The sequence below is a fragment of the Xenopus laevis genome, chromosome 4S (assembly GCF_017654675.1).
Source record: "Xenopus laevis strain J_2021 chromosome 4S, Xenopus_laevis_v10.1, whole genome shotgun sequence".
In the NCBI taxonomy this organism is placed as follows: domain Eukaryota; kingdom Metazoa; phylum Chordata; class Amphibia; order Anura; family Pipidae; genus Xenopus; species Xenopus laevis.
In genome coordinates this window covers 26661343-26682128 of record NC_054378.1, presented here as the reverse complement: position 1 = coordinate 26682128, position 20786 = coordinate 26661343, and the positions used below count along the sequence as shown (strand labels likewise).

At 36.8% G+C, this 20786-nt stretch overlaps 1 protein-coding gene across 1 annotated transcript in view; it reads right to left on the bottom strand.

The window, feature by feature from the left end:
* slc6a2.S (solute carrier family 6 member 2 S homeolog) overlaps positions 1-20786 on the bottom strand; it is a 214093-nt gene that overhangs the window by 31804 nt on the left and 161503 nt on the right. The window contains exons 11-12 of the mRNA XM_018260422.2: positions 17866-17965; positions 1484-1584 (exon numbers count right to left, since the gene is read on the bottom strand). Of these exons, the coding sequence (XP_018115911.1) occupies positions 1484-1584; positions 17866-17965 (201 nt within the window). The remainder of the gene's footprint in view (positions 1-1483; positions 1585-17865; positions 17966-20786) is intronic.

The following is a 20786-nucleotide window of genomic DNA, read 5'->3' as shown; positions in this document are numbered from 1 at the left end:
ATACTGACATCACAATTGGCACCAAAATTCAAAAATAAAAAGAGCTTTTACTTTGGATTCATTGCCCAAGCTGGTTTTCACTACCCCTGACGCCGCTCAAGCTATGTTCTGCATTCTTGTTGACTCTTGCCTTGTTTATGACTTCTGCTTCTTGCCGCCTGCCACTGACCCTTGGCTGGACATGACTTTGACCTCATGCTTCAACCTCCTTGCCCGTGGGTAGGATCCCTGCCTGCTCCACAGCAGAAAGTCTGGAGTTAGTAGGACTCTCCTATTACACCTAAGGGGTAGGTTCTGGCAGTAGAGCTTCTCTACACTACTAGCCATAACATTATGTTCTCTTTTATCCTCAAAACATTAAATCTTAAAGGGTTTAATTGCATACACACTGTATACACATATTATATCTCTATTTAGTATTCATAGCATTCACAAGTAATTGTATACCGTCACACTGGTTCATTATTATTCTATTGTATGGTTTATTGTGGTTTAATTGTTACTAATACTAACATAAGGGGGCTGAATGCCCCAGGCCCTTTTTGTATTATTTCCCTGGTTCTTTTGTAGCCCCACCCCACTGAATTCTTCTTTTAGAAGCTAACCAGACTGTGTGCACAATTTGCAGAGAGAGAAGAAAGGCAACAGAGGAATTTATTCCCCCCCTACTGTATTTTTGCTGTGCAATTGGTCCTTATGTAGCCCCTTTCTTCTACTGAAAGATATTCTCCATTGAGTTCCCCATTTTTGCACTACAGAAGTCTATGTATCTGCTATATTATAGAGCAAATACAACTATAATTTGGCAGGCTTCCACCCAGGCTCAGGACAGACTATACTGTAATGCCCCTCCTTGAGAACCTCTCTAATCCACAAACACAACTCTGAGGTAAGGTTGATAGGTAATGTTTCTCTGCCACTGGGGTTCCATATTTGGTTTATACATCCAGTGATATTTGGCATGGTACATAAAACCAGTTACAGCACTTCCTTTTCAGGCTTTCTTACAAGGCTACAGACTCCTCCTCCACCATGCGTAGAACATGTAAATGCTGCTACAAAAAGTGAGTAATAGAGTGGGTATCCACAGCTTCCCTAAACTTAGTAGTAGATATAGTAGATATAGTTATATTACCAGTATACAACAGCATATCAGTATACAACACACTCCTTTCACCTCTTTATTGGGAATGTTTCATGAGCAGGAGTCCAGTATGCCCCCACCCTTGCATATTGTTGTTATTGGACAGGAAGCCTGTAGTGATTGTTTAAATCTGACTAGATGGAAGTTGGTTCAATCACAATCTGTGACTTCTTTCACCAATCCTATTGACTGCAAATGATGTTACTGTCACATATCCTGAAAAACCATGGTGGTCTATAAAAATGTAATTAGCATTTGTTTTGTAAAAAAGAAATGTACAATGTGTGTAACTAAATGTATTTTCATTTTAGTAAATCATTTCTCAAAGGCTTTACTTACCAGAAGAAATGCTGGGCTGACAAACTTCCAGCAGAGTCTCCAGTAGAGCCCAGGCCTGAAACCAAGCATTCTATAAATGTCTTCACTGAACCTGTCTACACCTAGACCAGGAAACAAACATACACAGATAAGATGTTCATTCATAGCTCTAGTTTAAACAGGATAAATAAATGTTTCCGTGCATTTATTAATGGCATTGAAGATGGATTAAAAAATAAGTTGTGCATATTTTCAAATGAGTAATTAAATATTTGCATAAAATGGTAGATTATGTTCTTACTTTAGGCAAATACAAAAGCGAAAATGTTACCAACACTATTTTACTTACATCTGAAAACTGTGTGCATTATTTAGTTATTTAGATTGGGGGCAGAAGTATAAAATATAAAAAAAAATTGAATTCCAATTCTTTCTTTATTTTTTGAGATGTACTGTATTATCACTCTTCTGACTGTCAGGAAGATTTTCATTATTGTCAGAAACATGTTTAGCAAACTGACAATAATGCTGATGAATGTGTCCGTTTGTAAGAAATGGACTACGTTGACTTCCTTTCTAATAGTGTTAGAAAAAAAGTTGGAAAGTGGTTAAAAATAAATAAGAAAAATGATTTCAAATAAAATTACAAATACATAAATAAATTACAATTAAAAAGTACAGGTTTATCTATAAATTGCCCAAAGCTTTTACTTTTCAGCATCTTATCTCCCACATGTGCAGGTTATCTTAAAGAAAATGAATGCCAGGGGTCCACCAAACTATTTGAAGCACATTGTGCAGCTTATCATCAAAGTATCTGGCATGTAGAGATCCCAAAATAAAATAAGTGTATATAAACTGTCCTAGAGGTTCCTTCAGCAACTGAAACACATTTTCTGCTTTTTATGTGAGGCAAAACCACAAAAAAAAGATTTTCCCCTGCAAACCACATTTTGGCAAATTCCAATGCATATTGAGTTGCAAAGCTTTCCTAAAATTAGTGATCTTGATGAAATATCTGAAAGTCGCCACAGAGCTTGCACATTCCAGCATCTTATCTCCTACATATCATGACAAACCAAGATAAAACATACTAAATATGAATAGTTTACATGCCCTTTACCCATGATAATCCCCACAAGTCGTAAAGTACTAACATAAAACATCCTACGTATGACTGACAGGATTCTGCTGAACAATTTGATGCCCCATACATTTACTAAACTATGTGGTGTGTAGAGGCACCTAAATGAAAATATACATATGAAATTTCATGACTGACATTCTGGCTTCTGTAGAATCCAAAATGGGTAAATATGTCTTTCTACTGCAAAACTATGTCTTTCTAACTGCAAAGCTACACTAAGGGGCAGATTTATCAAGGGTCAAATTTCTAATTGAATTTGGACTATTCTCTAGTCGAATTACACTAAAATAAACTCAAAATTCGAATTTAAATTTTCAAATTTTCAATTCGACCCTTGATCTTAACTTTTTTTTAATGAAATTTCTAAAAATTGTCTTAAAGGAACAGTTCTGTGTGAAAATAAAAACTGTGTAAATAGATAGGCTGTGCAGAATAAAAAATGTTTCTAATATAGTTAGTTAGCCAAAAATGTAATATATAAAGGCTGGAGTTAACAGATGTCTAATAAAACAGCCAGAATCCAGCTTCCTGCTTTTCAGCTCTATAACTCTGAGTTAGTCAGCGACTTGAAGGATATGACCCATGTGCCCTCCCTCAAGTCTCTGATTGGTTACTGCCTGGTAGCCAGGGTAACCAGTCAGTGTAAACAAAGAGAGCTGAAAAGCAGGAAGTAGTCTTCTGACTGACGTGTTATATATAAAATCACTCCAGCCTTTATACATTACATTTTTGGCTAACTAACTATATTAGAAACATTTTTTATTTTGCACAGCCTGTCTATTTACCCAGTTTTTATTTTTACACTGTACAATTCCTTTAAAGCTTGTATTTTACCCCATCATATATGCCCCACATTTCTTAATGCATACCTCCCAACATTTGAAAAATGGGAAAAAGGACAAAAAGATCTGCCACACGTATGAAACTTTTTTGACCATGCCCATTTTTGGCCACACCCCTAACTACAATGTCCATATTACAAAATTTGGCAAGTTATGAAAGTTTGAACAATTTTCTGGGAGTTTAAGGGCCATGCTTTATGTGTTATAACTGTTTTGCTTATGAAGGTGAAATTGCCCTTTAAGCTATGAGTAAGGTGCTATAAGTGCAGGTGCTGAGTATTCTGGGCTCTCTGCCAAAAAGCCTGTTATTTAATTAAGTTTCAGAAAATTTGTACCTTTTACTGGTGTCAGTGTAGGAGATAAAAGAAACACATGGAACTTTTTAATAAAAATCAGGACTGTCCCACAGAAAACAGGACAGTTGGGAGGTATGCTTAATGTACTAACATAGAACATCCGAAATATGAACACCAAGGGTCTTCTGAAGAGTTTAATTCCCAATATACATACATTTACCAAACTATGTGGCATTACAGAGTCAGCCAATAGAAAATATAGCGCACAAATTTCCAAGGGCATAAACAAATAATAAAGAATAATGCAAAACATTTTTTTACCTAGTGTATTCTGCATCATACAGAATCACAGGTTGAATAGTTTTACTTGTAAAATAAATTTTACAGGCACATCAAGCAATCATTATATTGTCAAAAAAATCAAAGATTAATGAGGTGAAACAAAAAACAGAATCATAATATAGTGTAGTATTTTTTCAAATTCGATATTTACACCCTTAGTGCATCAATTACAAATATGACCATGTGTGTCAAAGAAGCTGTGCTTTCTCTTATCATCAAGCAGTCAACCCTTATGCAGAACTAAACTATACCTAAAATTTACAATATATGCAATTTTTTCATAATATAGAGGAACATGTCAGAAATAGGGATGAGCAAAATGTTTTGCAGGAAAAAAACTGTCATACACTTTATAGTTTAAAAAATGTTGTGCAGTTTGAAAAAATGCCACATTGACATCAATGTGTTTTGCGAAGCAATACGTGTCAGATGTGGTACAGTATATGTATTCTATGCACAAAAATACAACTGACTTGGAAAGTGCCTTGTGTCCTCAACCCATCAATACTTATGTGCATTTTTAAGATTCTCATCATGTTTAGATAAAAAAAATTCATCATCATTCTTTAGATAACAAGGGAAAAAATGCAACAAAAAGTAGGTTTATAGCCGCTACCACAAAGAGAAAACACAGATACCTGAGTAAAAAGCTATAGACGCTCTTTGTTTGTTTAGGATAGCAGCCGCAGTATAAACTTGGTATGACATCACTTCCTGCCTGAGTCTCTCCCTGCTCACTTATTGCTCTGGGCTCTGATTACAGCAGAGAAGGGGGGGGGTAGAGGAGCAAACTGAGCATGCTCACGCCCAGGGCAAGGAGGTTTACGTTGAAGGCAGGAAATCTGATACAGAAGTCCATGTATACACAATAGAAGGAAAGAAATGCAGTGTTTCTTTTGACAGTGGAATCAGAGCAGCACTACTTTGAGGGTTTACTGGTATATTTAGGTGGACCTTACTGATAAGGCTTACTTCATTTTAACCTTTCCTTCTCCTTTAAAAACCTGACATACCGTATTGCTTTCACTAACCAAAATAACAAGAGGTTACTATTGATCCAGTGAATTCCTCAATCACAAATATGGATTTGAGACTGTTTGCTTCTATGTGACTCATGTACCTTTATGAACAATGCCTTTTTATCTATTTTGGGACATTTTAAATGGGCTGTTCACCTTTAAATGAACATTTTAGTTTAGTTGCTATGGGTTACTGCCCAGGAACACATTTGCCCTTTGTATATAAATGTTCCCCAATGTCTCTCACTGTATCATGCATTTGGGCAGTTCATACCCACTCTGTTCTTGTGGTGACTATACCCTGTGATCTTGTTATATAATGTACTATATGTTAACTGATGTCACATTATGACATGGTGGGGATGTTATACCTTTACTCGTTACCGTCAGTGTGCACTGGATCCTACCCCCTTCCACTTCAGGTACATCCAGGATTCATCCTGCAGACCCAAGCTAGTGTTCAACTATATTTTTCAAAATCCTTAGACAGGCAAAGCCATATAGTGGGTTATATTTGAAAAAACATGGAAGTTAAAAGGAAAAATTTAAGCTACTCCATGTCTGGTCCTAACATGGTAGATCAGTAGATTCCCAGTTGTTATTGTTTTCAAAGCAGCAGGAGGATTAAACACTAGCATGCAGATATATCAAGGATCAAATTGAAAATTCTAATTTCAAGTTTATTTTAGAGTAATTCGACTAGGGAATCGTCCAAATTCGATTCGAATTTAAAAAAAATTTGAAATTCTAATTTTGACATTTATCATGTACTGTCCCTTTAAGAATTCAAATTTCACTATTCACCATCTAAAACCTGCCAAATTGGTGTTTTAGGCTATGGGGGAGTTGTTTTGTGGACTTTTGAAAAAATAATTAAAAAAAAGGTTTTTTAATTATTTATTTATTTATTTTTTGGTGAAAAAACTCGAATCAAATTAGATTCAAATTTGATTCCAATTTGCAGCCCGATCCTATTCACCTGTTTATAAAAAATTACATTTTTTTAAATAAATTTTGCTTGGTCATTTTTTTTTTAAATTCGAGTTTATGGGAGTTGGGAGTTAAACCTACCCACCTGAAAGCTACAGCATTAATAGTTTGTAGGAAATCTTCTACAACAGCTTATGGGACTCTTAAGCTGTAAAGAGTAGGAAATTTATTCCCTACTCTTTCTTGTCAAAAAGGCTTCAGCAGGTTGGAGGCCGGTACTGGATTTGAAGAAAGTAAACTTCTCTACAACATGATTTTCAACATCATAATTTCAGCAGTCCAGGAAGTAGACTGGCTCTTGTAGATCGATCTGAAAGATGCATATCTCCACCTTCCGATAGCATATCAGCAACAGCATTTTCTATGCTTTGCAGTTCATCAAAAGGCTTAGCTATTTGGCATTATCTGGATGACATTCTTCTGTCTGCAAAATCTCCAGATATTCTTTTAGCTCACAGAGTGCTTGACATTACTTTTGTTTTTTTTTAGTTCCATGATTGGATTGTCAACTGGAAAAAAAATTGGTTACAGCCATTTCAGTCTGGGTGCAGACAATGTGGTCAAGTTGCTTCAGCAGAAGGTGGATCATTTGATAAGGGAGATATATGGTTTTTTTTGTTTCCAAAATTCAGTGTCCAAAATTCAGGTGAAAAAGCAAGTAGACAATTATTTGGCAGTGCCTTATGTGAAAAACAGGAAGTGTGTGCACCCAATTTTAAGATGGGCAGAACATAATCTGGATCATTTGGCTGCGATTTATTTTCTGTGGATTCACAATCAACAAGTGGACTTTCTCAGTGGTTCAGTGTTGTCAAAGCCCGAATGGAAGCTGCATCCAGAAGTTTTTCACCTGCTGGTGGAGAAGTGGGGTCTGCCAGAAGTTGCCTTCATGGCTACTCCAGAGAATACTCAGCTTCTGATCTTCTTTTTGAGAACTTTCAGTCAGCTCGCCCAGGGGTCAGACGCTTTTCTTCAGCCTTGGAGGTTTCAACTAGTCCATTCTTTTCTGGCAATTCCTCTCCTCTTTCAAGTCCTTCTAGAGGTTGTCCAAGTGGAAGTGGATGTGATTCTTCTGGCTCCGTAACGGCTTGCTGCCCATGGTTTCTGCTGCTGAGGAGACTGGCAATAACGGATCGATGGCCTCTGCCTGTGAGAAAAAGTCTTCTGTCTGAGGGTCCAGTCTCACAATCGGACCCACAATGTATTTCTTTGATGGCATGGAAACTGAGTGCAAAAAGAATTACGTCTTTCTCAATCGATTGCAGCTACGCTGCTTAAAGGGACCTGTCATCCAAAAAAATTATTCCAAATCCCATTTTATCATGTTATTCAAGCAAAATTAACATACCTCCCAACATTTTGGAAATAAAAAGAGGGACTTTAAGCTTTAAGTCTAACATTTCCCAAGGGACCTGTTATCTATATTGTTACAATTACTTATCTTGAAATTGTTACAAATGTATCTAATCTTCTGTTGTGGCTGTTCTGGTCTCTCTACTAAATGCCAATTAAGTTAGAAACTTTGTTTCTTTTTCTGGCTGTTCAGTGCAGAGAAAAACAGGACTTTTCTTTACAAATGAGGGACTGCAGGTTGATCTGTCAAAAGAGGGACTATTCCTCTAATAACAGGAAAGTTGGGAGGTATGAATTAACTTTAATTACACTGTATAAATTATTTGAATCTTGTTTCCATCACTCTGGGAACTTATAATTATAGCAAGCAGGCAGGAGCCATTTTTTGCAAGCCTTGCATCATCTCAGAATCTTGTTTGTGCACCAGAATGGGGGACTTGATATCCATCCCCATGCCCTGGCTACACAATTAAATGGTTAAGAGAACTAGTGGAATGTGGGGAGAGCAGTGACATCTAGGAAGTGCTGAATGGAAAGTGAAAGTAATTGCCTGCCCTGCCTCTATGCCTAAGGCATAAAGGAGGGGCAGGCATAGTTTGATTGACAGCTGAGATTTTTAAACGAGTTTACAACAGCTCTAAAAGCTTTAATGAAAAATTAATTTGGATTTCATGTGTAATTTGAAAAGGACTACAGCTTTTTATGTCTGGGTGACAGGTCCACTTTAAAGCAAGAAAGCCCTTCACTACTAACACATATAAAATTTGGAAAAAAATTCTGCTCTGGCAGTTAGAGAAAGCTAGTCCCATTTTTCTACAACCTTTACTTCAGGTTCTGGAATTCTGCAGTACAAAACTCTATGTTGCAGCACTTTCAGCTATGACAGAGATTAAGTAGGCAGAAGATCAGTAGTAAAACATTTCTTCTCTGCCACTATTAAGATTTGTCCTCCTAGGAGGATATTATCTCCTCCTTTTGACCTCCCTATAATGCTAAAAACAAAACGCTATTTGAGCCCCCATTTGAGCCTGGAAGAGACATCACTGTGGATGGCTACCCTTAAAACATTGTTTTGGTGTTAACTGTTTTGGCAGCAAGAGTCAGCCTTCTGCAGGCTTTGTCTATGAAAAATCAAGACATGACTTTTTGGTCAGATAAAGTTATTCTGAAGCAGAATCTTTTCTGCCCAAGGTGGCTTCTGCCTTTTACCTACCCAGGAAACTGTGATTCCTACCACACCAGAGGATTCCAGCATTCCTACCGACGTCCAGAAATTGGATCCATTCAGACTTTTGAAGCATTACTTATCAATGACTGAATGATTGAGAAAGACTTAAAGATTGTTTGTCACACTGGGGGGCCCTCCAAAAGGAGAACCTCAAGTAAAATCCACCTTTGCCAGATGGATCTTAATTCTGATTCAAAATGCCTCCAGACTACAGGGCAAACAAACTACAAAGCTTCAACAGGGCTTAAAGCTCATTCAGCAATGACTGTAGCTACCTCCTGGGCAGCAGAGGCTGTATGATAGGAAATTTTCCTTTTTCTATGGACAACCCTACCTGTCCATGCAGGACTACTGGGGAAGGCCAAATGCTGTCCAATCCAAAAGGGTAAAGAACTTAGTATTGTAACTATATATATATATATATATATATATATATATATATATATATATATATATATATATTTATATACAGATGACTGCGGGATCTAACTATGTGCCACCTCTGCTATGTGCACCTTTCTGTCAAAAGCCTCTCCTGAAGAGGCTAAAACATCTAGTTTGTAAAACTTGACAAATCTGTGCCGTGAACTCCATATAGTTGTCTTACAAAAAATTTTGGGGGAGGCAAGTTCTTGTAGACTGGTAAGTGAACAATGTTCACTTATTGGTGTTTTTTGAGTATACAATGTTATGACTTACGTGTGAATCCTCACAATGGTTCAAGGAGAACTGAAACACATTGATGTGGGGGATTATATGAATTTCCAATAAATTCACTTTTCATTATGTCCGTGGTGAGTGCCAGTATTTATGAGGACTATATATATATATATATATATATATAGTAAAAAGGAGGATCGGCACTCACTGTGATTGCAGTGAAAAAAAGATTATTTATTTTTCAAACAAATGTTACATCTTAATTTGGATTAAGATGTAACATTTGTTTGAAAAATAAATAATCTTTTTTCACTACAATCACAGTGAGTGCCGATCCTCCTTTTTACTATTTGAATATTTTTGATCTGGCACCATTGGAATCGCCTAGATTTGAGTGCGGGTACTGTGGGAGTATATATATATATATATATATATATATATATATATATATATATATATATATATATATATATATATATATATATATATATATATATATATGTGTTCAAAGGCAGCTGCATTCTAATATGGATTTTCTGTATTCTTGTGGGTGCAGGTTCAAAACGTTTATTGCATAATTAATCACATAGAACCGCACTCCAAATTATAGCAAATCAAGTCACCTTTATTTGCATGAATCTTTGTGTCCAACGATTCGGCCCCCTTGGTGCCTTTTTTAAGGATCTATATATAAATATATCCTTGGTGTGCATGAGTAGCTATATGTAAGGTTTTCTGAAATTACTTGAGTTTGACGCATGTGTAACTTTTGGTTCATGTACAACAGGTGTAAATGTAAAGATGTGCTGTCTCTACCATACAATGAGGAGAGGACTGCAAAAGTGCCCCCATTGCAGTAATACCGGTGTTATGTTTTGGGTAGCCGATGATGAGTAGAGTGCTTTATTAGCAGGCTCTCATGCAGGCATTATACAACAGTAACTTTAACTTTCACTTTTAAGCTGTCAGGAAGTATGCACAGTATACGTCTGTGCACAGTGACATCTATAGGCCATTTATATAAACACCACATTTTCCTCCTATAGTAGGAAAGCATTTGGACAACTATAATAAACAGCAACAATTAAACAGTATGCATTTTAAAACAATATTATACATTCTTCACATAACAAAGTCCTTGGTCAATGCAGGTAGTTTTCTGACTCTCTCAGTACACCTTATAGGTTCACTTTCTTCAGGCCTATTGCAGTTGACATCAGGAGTAGGAAAATGTCCTTCATCAAATGGAGCTTCTCCAAAGTCATAACAGGAGCAAGATGGAGCAAGACGACTTGCATTCCATATGCGTCCATCAGACAGTTCATATGTGTATGGTCCTTGCTGGTGTCTCACTTCAAGTGGTGTAGTAAATTTAGATTGTCCTTGTTTCATTATTCCTGGTTTCTTAATTCTGACTAAAGATCCGGGCTGAAAATGTACTTCTCTTGCACCAGATTTTCTGTCAGTATAAGCCTTGTATTTGGCTTGTTGACGTTCACAATGTCAGCAGTAGATGATTTTGTAGGCACAGTATTTTGTAGAAGTTTGATGTCTGCAACATGTAACTTAGTGCGCATCTGTCTGCCATGTAATAATTCAACTGGAGATGATTGGGTTGTTGCATGGCGCGCTGCTCTGTAGTTATGTAGACACTTTGTTGTAGATACTTTCCCAGTAAGATTTTCTGTCTGTAATGCTTCTTTCAGACTTCTGTTGAATCGCTCGATTTCTCCATTTGCTTGTGGGTAATACACTGAACATTTCCTATGCACAATATTCCTCTCTCTCAGAAAGGATTGAAACTCATATGAGACAAACTGTGGTCCATTGTCTGATATTAACTCCTTTGGATTATGTTCTCTGCTGAAGACTGTAGACAGAAATGTTATCACTGTAGCTGATGTTATATGAGAAACAAATGCAATTTCTTTCCATTTACTGTGATAGTCCATCAAGGTTATAGCAAATCTGCAGTCTATAGGAGCATCTGTTAAAGGTTTGAAAATATCAATAGCAAGTTTTTCCCATGGTGAATAAGGAAATGGTACTGGTTTTACATCTGGTCTCAACGTAACTTTGTGTATAAAGTTCTTTGCACAACCCAGTGAAGTGTTGCTTTGTGGTAAAATTGCAGACACTGGCTGTGTGGCAGGCACTGGGGCTGTAGTAATAAGACCATCAACTAAATGTAGGTTTAATGCAGCAAAGAGATCCCTCCAAGTATAGCAGCACCCTTATTCACAATGCAGAAGTCACATTTTGCAGTATTTGATTCAAATTGTAAAGTCAAGGGCAAGCAACCAAGCACAGTAATTGGATCCTTTAAGTAACTGACCAGTTTCAGGGCAGGTGCAACAAGCGGATCTTTTGCAAAGTATTTCAAGAAAATATCCTTTGGTAGTATAGAAACAGCTGAACCTGTATCAAGCATCAGGTTAATGGAGTGTACTTTGTCAGCAGAAGCAGTACTGACACTGACAGTAAATATTATCTTGTCTGGAATAAATGTACCAGCTTTATCCACACTTAATACTGTAACATTTGTAGTAGTGCCTTCATTAACATCTTTAGCAGAACTATGGCAGATCTTAGCAAAATGTCCTACTTTTGCGCATTTGCAGCACCGTTTAGCTTTTGCAGGACATGTAAGATGATTTGCAGTGTGTTGTGTTGAACCACAGTGAAAACAGTATTTTCTATTTGTATTTGCTGCATGGTTTTGCAGTGTAGGTGAATCCCTTTCCTTAGCACTGTATTTTGCCTGTGACTGTGCATTATTAAGCCACAGTGACAAGTTCACAATCTGTACATTCCCAGCAGTTCCCTGACTGAGAGTTTTAGCCTCTGCCAGTGCTGTTTCAATTTGGCTAGCAACTGTAATAGCCTTTGCAAGGGTTAAACCTGCTCTAGGAGCAGTCACTCTCTAATGCGAGTTGAGTTTGTTTTTTCCACTATTCGGTCTCTTAGCATTTCATCTGTTACATTCCCAAAGTTACAGATAACAACCAGCTCTCTCAAAGCTGCTACAAATTGTTCTGTGGATTTGCCATTACGTTGTCCACGTTGGCGGAATTTATATCTTTCAGCAACCACATTTACTCTTGGCACGAAAAAGTTCTTTATAGTAGTAAGAGCAGTTTCATAAGTATCATCAGGTAATGGTAATGTATAGAATATGCGCTGTCCCTCTGCTCCCAGGCAGTAAATAAGTAAAGCACGCTTTCTAGCAGCAGAAATCTCCCCTTGGTCAGCAGCAATAATGTAATTTTCAAACATACAGATCCAAGAAGTAAAAGGTATGGTAGGCTCACCAGGATTTGATAGAAAAGGCTGCTTCAAAAAGCCATCCTGTCGTCAATTTTTTATGTTTTGGGTAGCTTTTTTAGCAGGCTCTCATGCAGGCATTATACAACAGTAACTTTCACTTTTAAGCTGTCAGGAAGTATGCACAGTATAAGTCTGAGCACAGTGACATCTACAGGCCATTTGTATAAACACCACATATTCCCCCTATAGTAGGAAAGCATTTGGACAATTTTAATAAACAGCAACAATTAAACAGTATGCATTTTAAAACAAAATTATACATTCTTCACATAACAACCTGCTTCCAATTTACTCTGACACTTACTTGAAAAGGTAGTACCCCATCTCACTGCACTATTCCCCTATGATGTCATGAAAGGGGCAGAGCTTCAACTTGTAAATGAAAGATATCTAACTTGCAAAAAAACTGCAGCAGCACTGAGTCCTAGTATGTAATATAATGTAATATATTAGAGAAACAGAGAAGAGAGGAAGAGAGACGGTAAGAGTTCACAGAGAAATGTAGAAATGTTATGTATAAAATGAAACATGCAGGTAAGAGGTATCATCATGATTAAAGGGGATCTATTGCAGAAATTTAAATTTAATTTAAGCTTCATCTCACTGAAGAAACTTTCTAAATGTAATCAGTTAAAAATTCTGTACTGTTTATGAAATCATCAAGTTTGGTTTACCTCCAGCATTGTTTTAATGTTTGTTGTGCCACCTACTAATTTAATCAATGTTTTTGTGCATTGCTTTTAGAAACGTCTTTCTTAGGGTACTATGCTGTACCATGAGATCATGTGTAACATCAGGAAATTATTAGTCTAGCTGGCATCTTTATACTGTTCACCGCTAAAATGACACCATCTGCACCAATTTTTCCCCATCCATATTCATGGTAGCATCGTTGGTAGGTATTACTTACCCTCAGCTCTGGTTTACCAATATAAATAGTTATTTACCATTTTGAACTGTCTTTGCTAGTTATAATTTATATACACAGATATCTCATGGCACTGCTGTATCAGTCATTGCTCAGGCATCTAGGCTTTACCCCCCATGGATGCTTCTCTTCTTTTATGCTTTGTAGAAGCTAATAATTACAGTGTTTATTGTACTTTGCCATGACACATTATGTCGTATAGTATACATAGTCATTTTTCTATTTCCCCAGTTTCACACCTTTCCCTTGTTAATAAAACTGAAGCTCACTAATCTGTCTCAGTTTGAGTTTAGCTGCATGTCAAACTACACACTGCTCCAGGGTAACATGTAGTGAGAACAGAACAAATATACTCTTCACTTTCCCCTCTGAGCAACCTGCCTCTCTTCATTCTCTCTTCATACAGTAGGTGGAGTCAGTTTTTGATTGATAGGTATAATACTTCCTTTGGGGGGGGGGTTACACCCTTATGTATTAGAGCTCACTCTTTCAAAATAATTAGCTCTGATGGAAATCCTGTTTTTCTGTTTAAAGGGTATGTGCCAGAGTCTGTTATTTTGAAAACTTTTGTTTTTCTGGAGTTGATTAATTGAGTTAGTGCTAAAAACAATGGCTAAGAAGGGGAACCCCTCTAGAAGACATATTAAACCTACCAGTCAATCAAAATCGGACCCAGACCTCAGCATGAAAAGAGCATGAACAGTGGCAGGTTGCTGAGAGTAAGATACTGAAAAGTAACTTGATTATTTCTTAAAACATACAGAATTTTTAATTGATTATATTTATAATTATGTATAATGTTTAATGTTATGTATAATGATAGAGTAAAGTGGAGGAGGGGGAGCGGGGAAGGCAGCAACAACAAAAGCGTTTGGTTTGGACTACTGTTAAATGCTTGAATATGCTTGCTGTAGTAGAATACCATGGAACGTATTTATGAGATTGTTATTATGTTACTATGTTGTATATGTAATTGCTATTGCCATTGTTTGTTTTGTCTGCACTTGTAGTTCTAACTCCTGAAATAATTTAGCAGAAGCCAGAGAAAATAAATGGATAAATAAATGCAGCATTTATTTGTGATAACATTTACAAATGTTTAAACAATTATTAATATTTATATAAGGCATAATGGAAAGTTGCTTAGTATAATCTTCAGGGTCCCTTTATATTTACTTATTACAATTTCTTTTAGTCAGCCTTTATGGACTTAACCCCTAAAAGTCAAATTCTGTACTCTATTTTGTCTGAGCTATACTGTATATGTTGTTTAAATAATGTTTACACCACAATATACAAAAAACCAATGAGTTTCAAAAAGAACAAATTAAATTTATTTTAACTTTAAGGATTCCACTCTTTTATAACAGTACATTATTGGGTTTATCGAAATATTGACAGCATGCTTAAATAAACACTGATGTCAAGCAGTCATTTGCAGTTTCTAACAAAAGGGAAATAAGAGGTCTTAGTTTCCTATAAATAATAAAATTTCATAAATTTCAATAAATCCTTGGCTGGCTTGGCAAATTAGTACCTACATTTTTTCCTGATTAGAGGGTTTTGTTAGAGTTTTACATATATGGTTAATTAATAGGGATGTAGCGAACTGTTCTGCTGCGAACTAGTTCGCGCGAACTTCGACCGTTCGCGTCCGCCGAATGTTCGCGATCGTTTGGGAACGTTCGCATTTTGAGTTCGCGTTCGATTCGAATACAAGTCTTTCGACCATTCGACCATTCGAATTCCTTCGACCGCTAAAAATCGAACGATTTCCATTCGGTCGAACGATTGTAAGCATTCGATCGAATGAAAAGCATTCGATCGAATGGCTTCGATCGTTCGATTCGAATGAAAATCCTTCGATCGAATGATTAAAATCCTTCGATCGTTCGAATCGAACGATTTTAGCGGGTGTTCGAAGTTCGCGAACTGTCCGCGAACGTTCGCATTTTTTGCCGGTGTTCGCGAACGGCGTTCGCGAACACCAAATCGGCAGTTCGCTACATCCCTATTAATTAATTGTTTCATCCTGTTTCAACAGACAAAAGAATAAAATAAACTACAGGTTCATGTGTCAGTCTTCTATCTCAGAAAATTTTGTTGTATGGCTTAAGGGAAAACTATATCCCCAAAATGAATACTTAAGCAACAGATTATTTATATCAAATTAGTATCAAATTAATTTTCTATTTATGATTACCCAATGGCACATACTACTAAAAGTAAATTATTATGAAAATGGTTTATTTACATAAAGCAGGGTTTTACATATGATCTGTATTATGCAATATATTTTTTATAGAGACTAACATTTGTTTGGGGGGTATAGTTTTCCTTTAAAAGATTTCAATTCTAACAGCTGCTTTTTAAGGGGTGGTTCACCTTCACATAAATTAAGTTATTTTAGCAGATTAGGTCATTTTAAGACCATATGTAATGTATCTCTTTAAGAAAATGAACTTAGTTTTTGAAATATTTACCTCTGAAGATACGATTTCTTTCTATGGTAGGAGTTAGTGCAGGCACTAGGGGAGGGGGTCACTGACCCCTTTTTGCACATGCCTGTTTCAGCGCTTAGAAGCTCTGCCTAATGCTGAGTACTGGCAGTAGGAGTTTCTAAAGCTGTTATAAAGTTGTTATAAAGAAGTAACAGGCTCTTCCCCCATCAGATCTCCTTCCCAGCTTCACCATGGAACAGAATCTCTTGCTGCTACTGCTGTAATCTCATTTCAGCCTTGCTAAGTAAAAGTTATGTTTTATATTATAAACTGTAATGACAGGAGTGAGGAGTTTGAGCTGCTACTGCTGGGAGGCAGTGAGTGGGAGAACATCAGAATGCACTACCTTGATTCTGGCACGGTTAATGTCTCCTGCTAGGAATCTTGGTGTAGGGAGGGGGGAGCAGTGGGCAAGCAAGTCACAGAGTTTTTCCAGTAAACAGTGTTCATGGAAACGATCTGATAAAAAAGTACATTATACAAACAGGACAAATACACTCATAACCATCTCTGCACTAGGCAGGGTAATATATTATGTTATACTCAATGGGGTGGGTTTCTCAGACATCAGGAGCTATAAACTCCAGCTAAAAAAATCTGAAAAAAAATCAGAAGCAACAGGTAAACAGCCAATAAAAAAGTTTCTTCTGCTAGCCAATGAGTGAATAGTAAGGGAAAAGTCATGTGACTCACACTGCAGAGAGGAGTAATGCCCCTCCCCCCTGAAACTTTCTCGGATGCATCTTTGAGATCTGTAGCTATTACAGCAAAGGTGGCCATATACGTAGAGATCCGCTCATTTGGCAATGTCACCAAATAAGCGTATCTCTCCCCGATATGCCCACATCGAAGTGGGTGATAACGGGGCAATCCGATTGTGGGCCCTAGGGCCCAATGATGGAATTATAATGGATCCGATATGGGTGGTCGGATCGTGGGACCGCATACACGCATAGATGTGGCTGCGATCCGATGAGATATTTTAACCTGCCCGATCGAGATCTGCCCAACTTTTGGCCAGATATCGATCGGGGACACCCGTCGGATGACCCCACACATGGGCCAATAAACTGCCGACTCAGTCTGCCAACTCTTATTGGCCTGTGAATGGGGGCCTTTAGTTATAAACAGTGTTTTCAGCCATATAAGTATACAATCTTTTCATAACACATATTATCATACTCAGGAGAACAGAATCTAGATTTTTTTTTTGAGTAGCAGGAAACCCTTTAAATAAAACTCATGGGTTTTGCTCAGCAAGGCTAAACACAACAAATGTATCAACTAAATGTATCAATTTAAAACAGTTAAAAGTGAAAAATGAAACTTAACACTTCAATATTAGAAAAACAGTCACAAATAGAAGATAGGAAGTAATTGGAAAAAAGTCCAACTGAAACTGAAACCAACTGAAAGGAAAAAAGTGTATAATGGTAAACAACCCCTTTAAAAGAGTTAGGGGCATTAGAAACTATAGTTGATTTGGTAAAAGCTATTTGGTAAGGCAAGAAGGAGGGCAATACACCAAATTTCCCAATGGGGCAAAAGATCCATGCATTGGTATGTCTGCTACAAAAGTAAAATAATCAAGGGAGTCCTGCTTTTTAAGTTTGTCATGGGCTCTCTGGATCTCCCTAAGATTACCAGGTTCAGTTAGCATTCAATACAAAAAAATACTGACTGTGTTTTTGGGACACTGTCATGTTGACATTCTTAATGTGCTTATGCTTTCCACTGGAATCATATAAGATGTTTGCCCTTTTTACATACCGTAAAACCAAGATACTCCTATGGCTTCAATTAAAACAGCAAATAAAATAGATGTCCCAGCTGCATATGTATCCAGTAGAGTCAGCACATATATTCCTCCCTATTACAGGAAAAAAAAAACACTGTTCAAAAAAGAATCAGCACTTATGACATACGCACTGAGAAATTGACATAGATCAAAGAATCATCACTTTTTATGACATGAATAATTGACAAACATTTTAAGAAATAGAACACTTTCTAATGATCTATAGCAAAAAGTTATATACCCACAGGGCAGATTAAGCTATGGTTTTCAGGTCAAGTAAAAAATTAGGCACTTCTCACAGATGCAAATAAAATGGCTGCACTGACTGCACTTAATTAAAATGTAATCAGCTTGCAAGTACTGCTGTATAGCACCTTATTTTTGCATTTTGCATTTTTAGAAGTGTTGATTCAAGATAATTTAAAGGGGAGGTTCACATTTGTGTTAACATTTAGTACGTTATAGAATGGCTAATTCCTGGCAACTTTTAAATTGGTTTTTGGTTTTTATTTTTTATAGTTTTTTAATTATTCGTCTTCTACTTCTGACTCTTTCCAGCTTTCAAATGGGGGGGGGGTCACTGATCCCATCTAAAAAACAAATGTTCTGTAAGGCTACACATTCATTGTTATTGCTACTTTGTATTACTCATCTTTCTATTCAGGCCTCTCCTATTCACATTCTAATCTCTTATACAAATCAATGCATGGTTGCTAGGGTATTTTGGACCCTAGCAAACAGATTGCCAAAGTTGCAAACTAGAGAGCTGCTGAAAAACACAAATAATAATAAAATAAAAACCGATTGCAAATTGCCTTGGTATATCATTATCTACATCATACTTAAAAGTTCATTTAATACTGGTTTTACCTTGTGGTTAAATATCTAATGTTCCACCATTCATTCAGTTGCAAATGCTAATGGTTACTTGCCCTTAAGATAACTATAAAAATAAAATTCAAAAAAGTCTATAAAGTTCAACATTTGCAAATAATCACCAGCACATACTGTATTTAGATAAATGTACATACACAGTTAATTGTATATCTTGAGATTACGCCTGTGTTGCTTGATTTACTTCAAATAAAAGTTTCATGTTCTGTTCTATGTAATAAAGCCATGCTGGAACAGACACATAGGGGGTTTTGTAATAAAAGGTTGAAAGTTTGCCATAGGTCTAATCAACTGTAGCGACAAGTCAGAAAGTAGCATTTACTGACCAGCCATTTAAAACAAACATCTCTTTGGCTGATATGGGTTACTGGACCTGGAAGCTTTGTGCCTTGAATCGATGCAGTTTGGATCTTATTACACTCACGATCCAGCAGCTACAGATTGGACTGAAGGACATCAATCAGCGAATTCACACTATGAAGGAAGAATTCAAGTCCAAAGCAACAACGGACGACGACACTACACTATGGAAACTGGACCAAAAAATAGAAAAACTGCAACAGGAAATTCTACAGACGAAGCTGAGCAAATTCCGACGGGACACCTGAGACTACGAAAGAGGCGAAGTATACAACTGGAAGGATTCAAGGAAAACACAAGGTGAGAGGGCCAAAGGTTCCCACAAAGTACACCTTATTCCCATTCAAGTTGAACAGAAAATATATCAGCGACATATTCACAGGACTCCTTCACTACCTCACCAACTTTTTTAGGAGCAGGCCCTTACCCCACCAGGGCAAAAAGAAAAGAACAAGAGAACCCGACAGGGACCCAAAACATCGGGATTTACAGAGGGCAAAGGAAACAGAGGTAAACACTGTGATCAATTTGTCTACTTACACTTTAAGTGCCCCTGAACTTACAGTACTTAACAAAGGTTTAAACTATGTACCTGTATGTACCAATACCCATTTTGATTTTACCAAAGATTTTTTCAAATTTACAGAGTCTCTTAAACTTAAAGCATTTTTTAAGTTTTTTTTAAGCTATGATTAAGTGTCCTTGGGGACAGGAAACGCGTTAGGCTTTTATCTTTTATACATAATGTAAAATTTAAAATGTACTATTTAAAAATGTGGGCTCCTGGATTCTACTGATTGACTGAGTTTGGTTTCCTGGAGTAGTGACTGCCCACTATTCCAGTTTTCCGGAGCCACAGTGACAAGTCTGATTATATTCAAGAAGCACACAGACAACTGAGTAATGAAATACATTATAAAAAATTAAAGTCATATACATAGATACATTTCATAAAGAGATAAAAATATATCTCAATGCAGCAGTTATGGAAGGCATTATAACTGATGAAATGTCTAACCTATTGACTCGTGAATATCCTAATGTACCCTATATCTATTTTCTGCCCAAAATTCACAAAGATTTACAATCTCCATCGGGCATTCAATTTGAAAATGAATACTTTTTACAACTACAAGGCTGTGCAATGGGGGCAATCATGGCACCTACATACGCCAATGTGTTCATGGGTTATTTTGAGAATACCTATATCTTATCCAATACAGAATACAGTGGGTACATCCAGCATTTTATTAGATATGTGGATGACACGTTCTTAATTTGGGGTAACTCAAGGGAGAAATGGCACCTACATACGCCAATGTGTTCATGGGTTTTTTTGAGAATACCTATATCTTATCCAATACAGAATACAGTGGGTACATCCAACATTATATGAGATATGTGGATGACACGTTCTTAATTTGGGGTAACTCAAGGTAGAAATTACAAGAATTTTTGGATTACCTAAATGGGGTCCATGGGTCAATAAAATTCACATTGGAATGCTACCTCATTACATTACATTTCTTGGATGTTAATATAACACATTCTGAGGGTACATTTATCATGACCCTTTACAAAAAACCCACTAACATAAATAATTTGATAGCTTCCATCCCCCCGCTTTGCTTAAATGGTT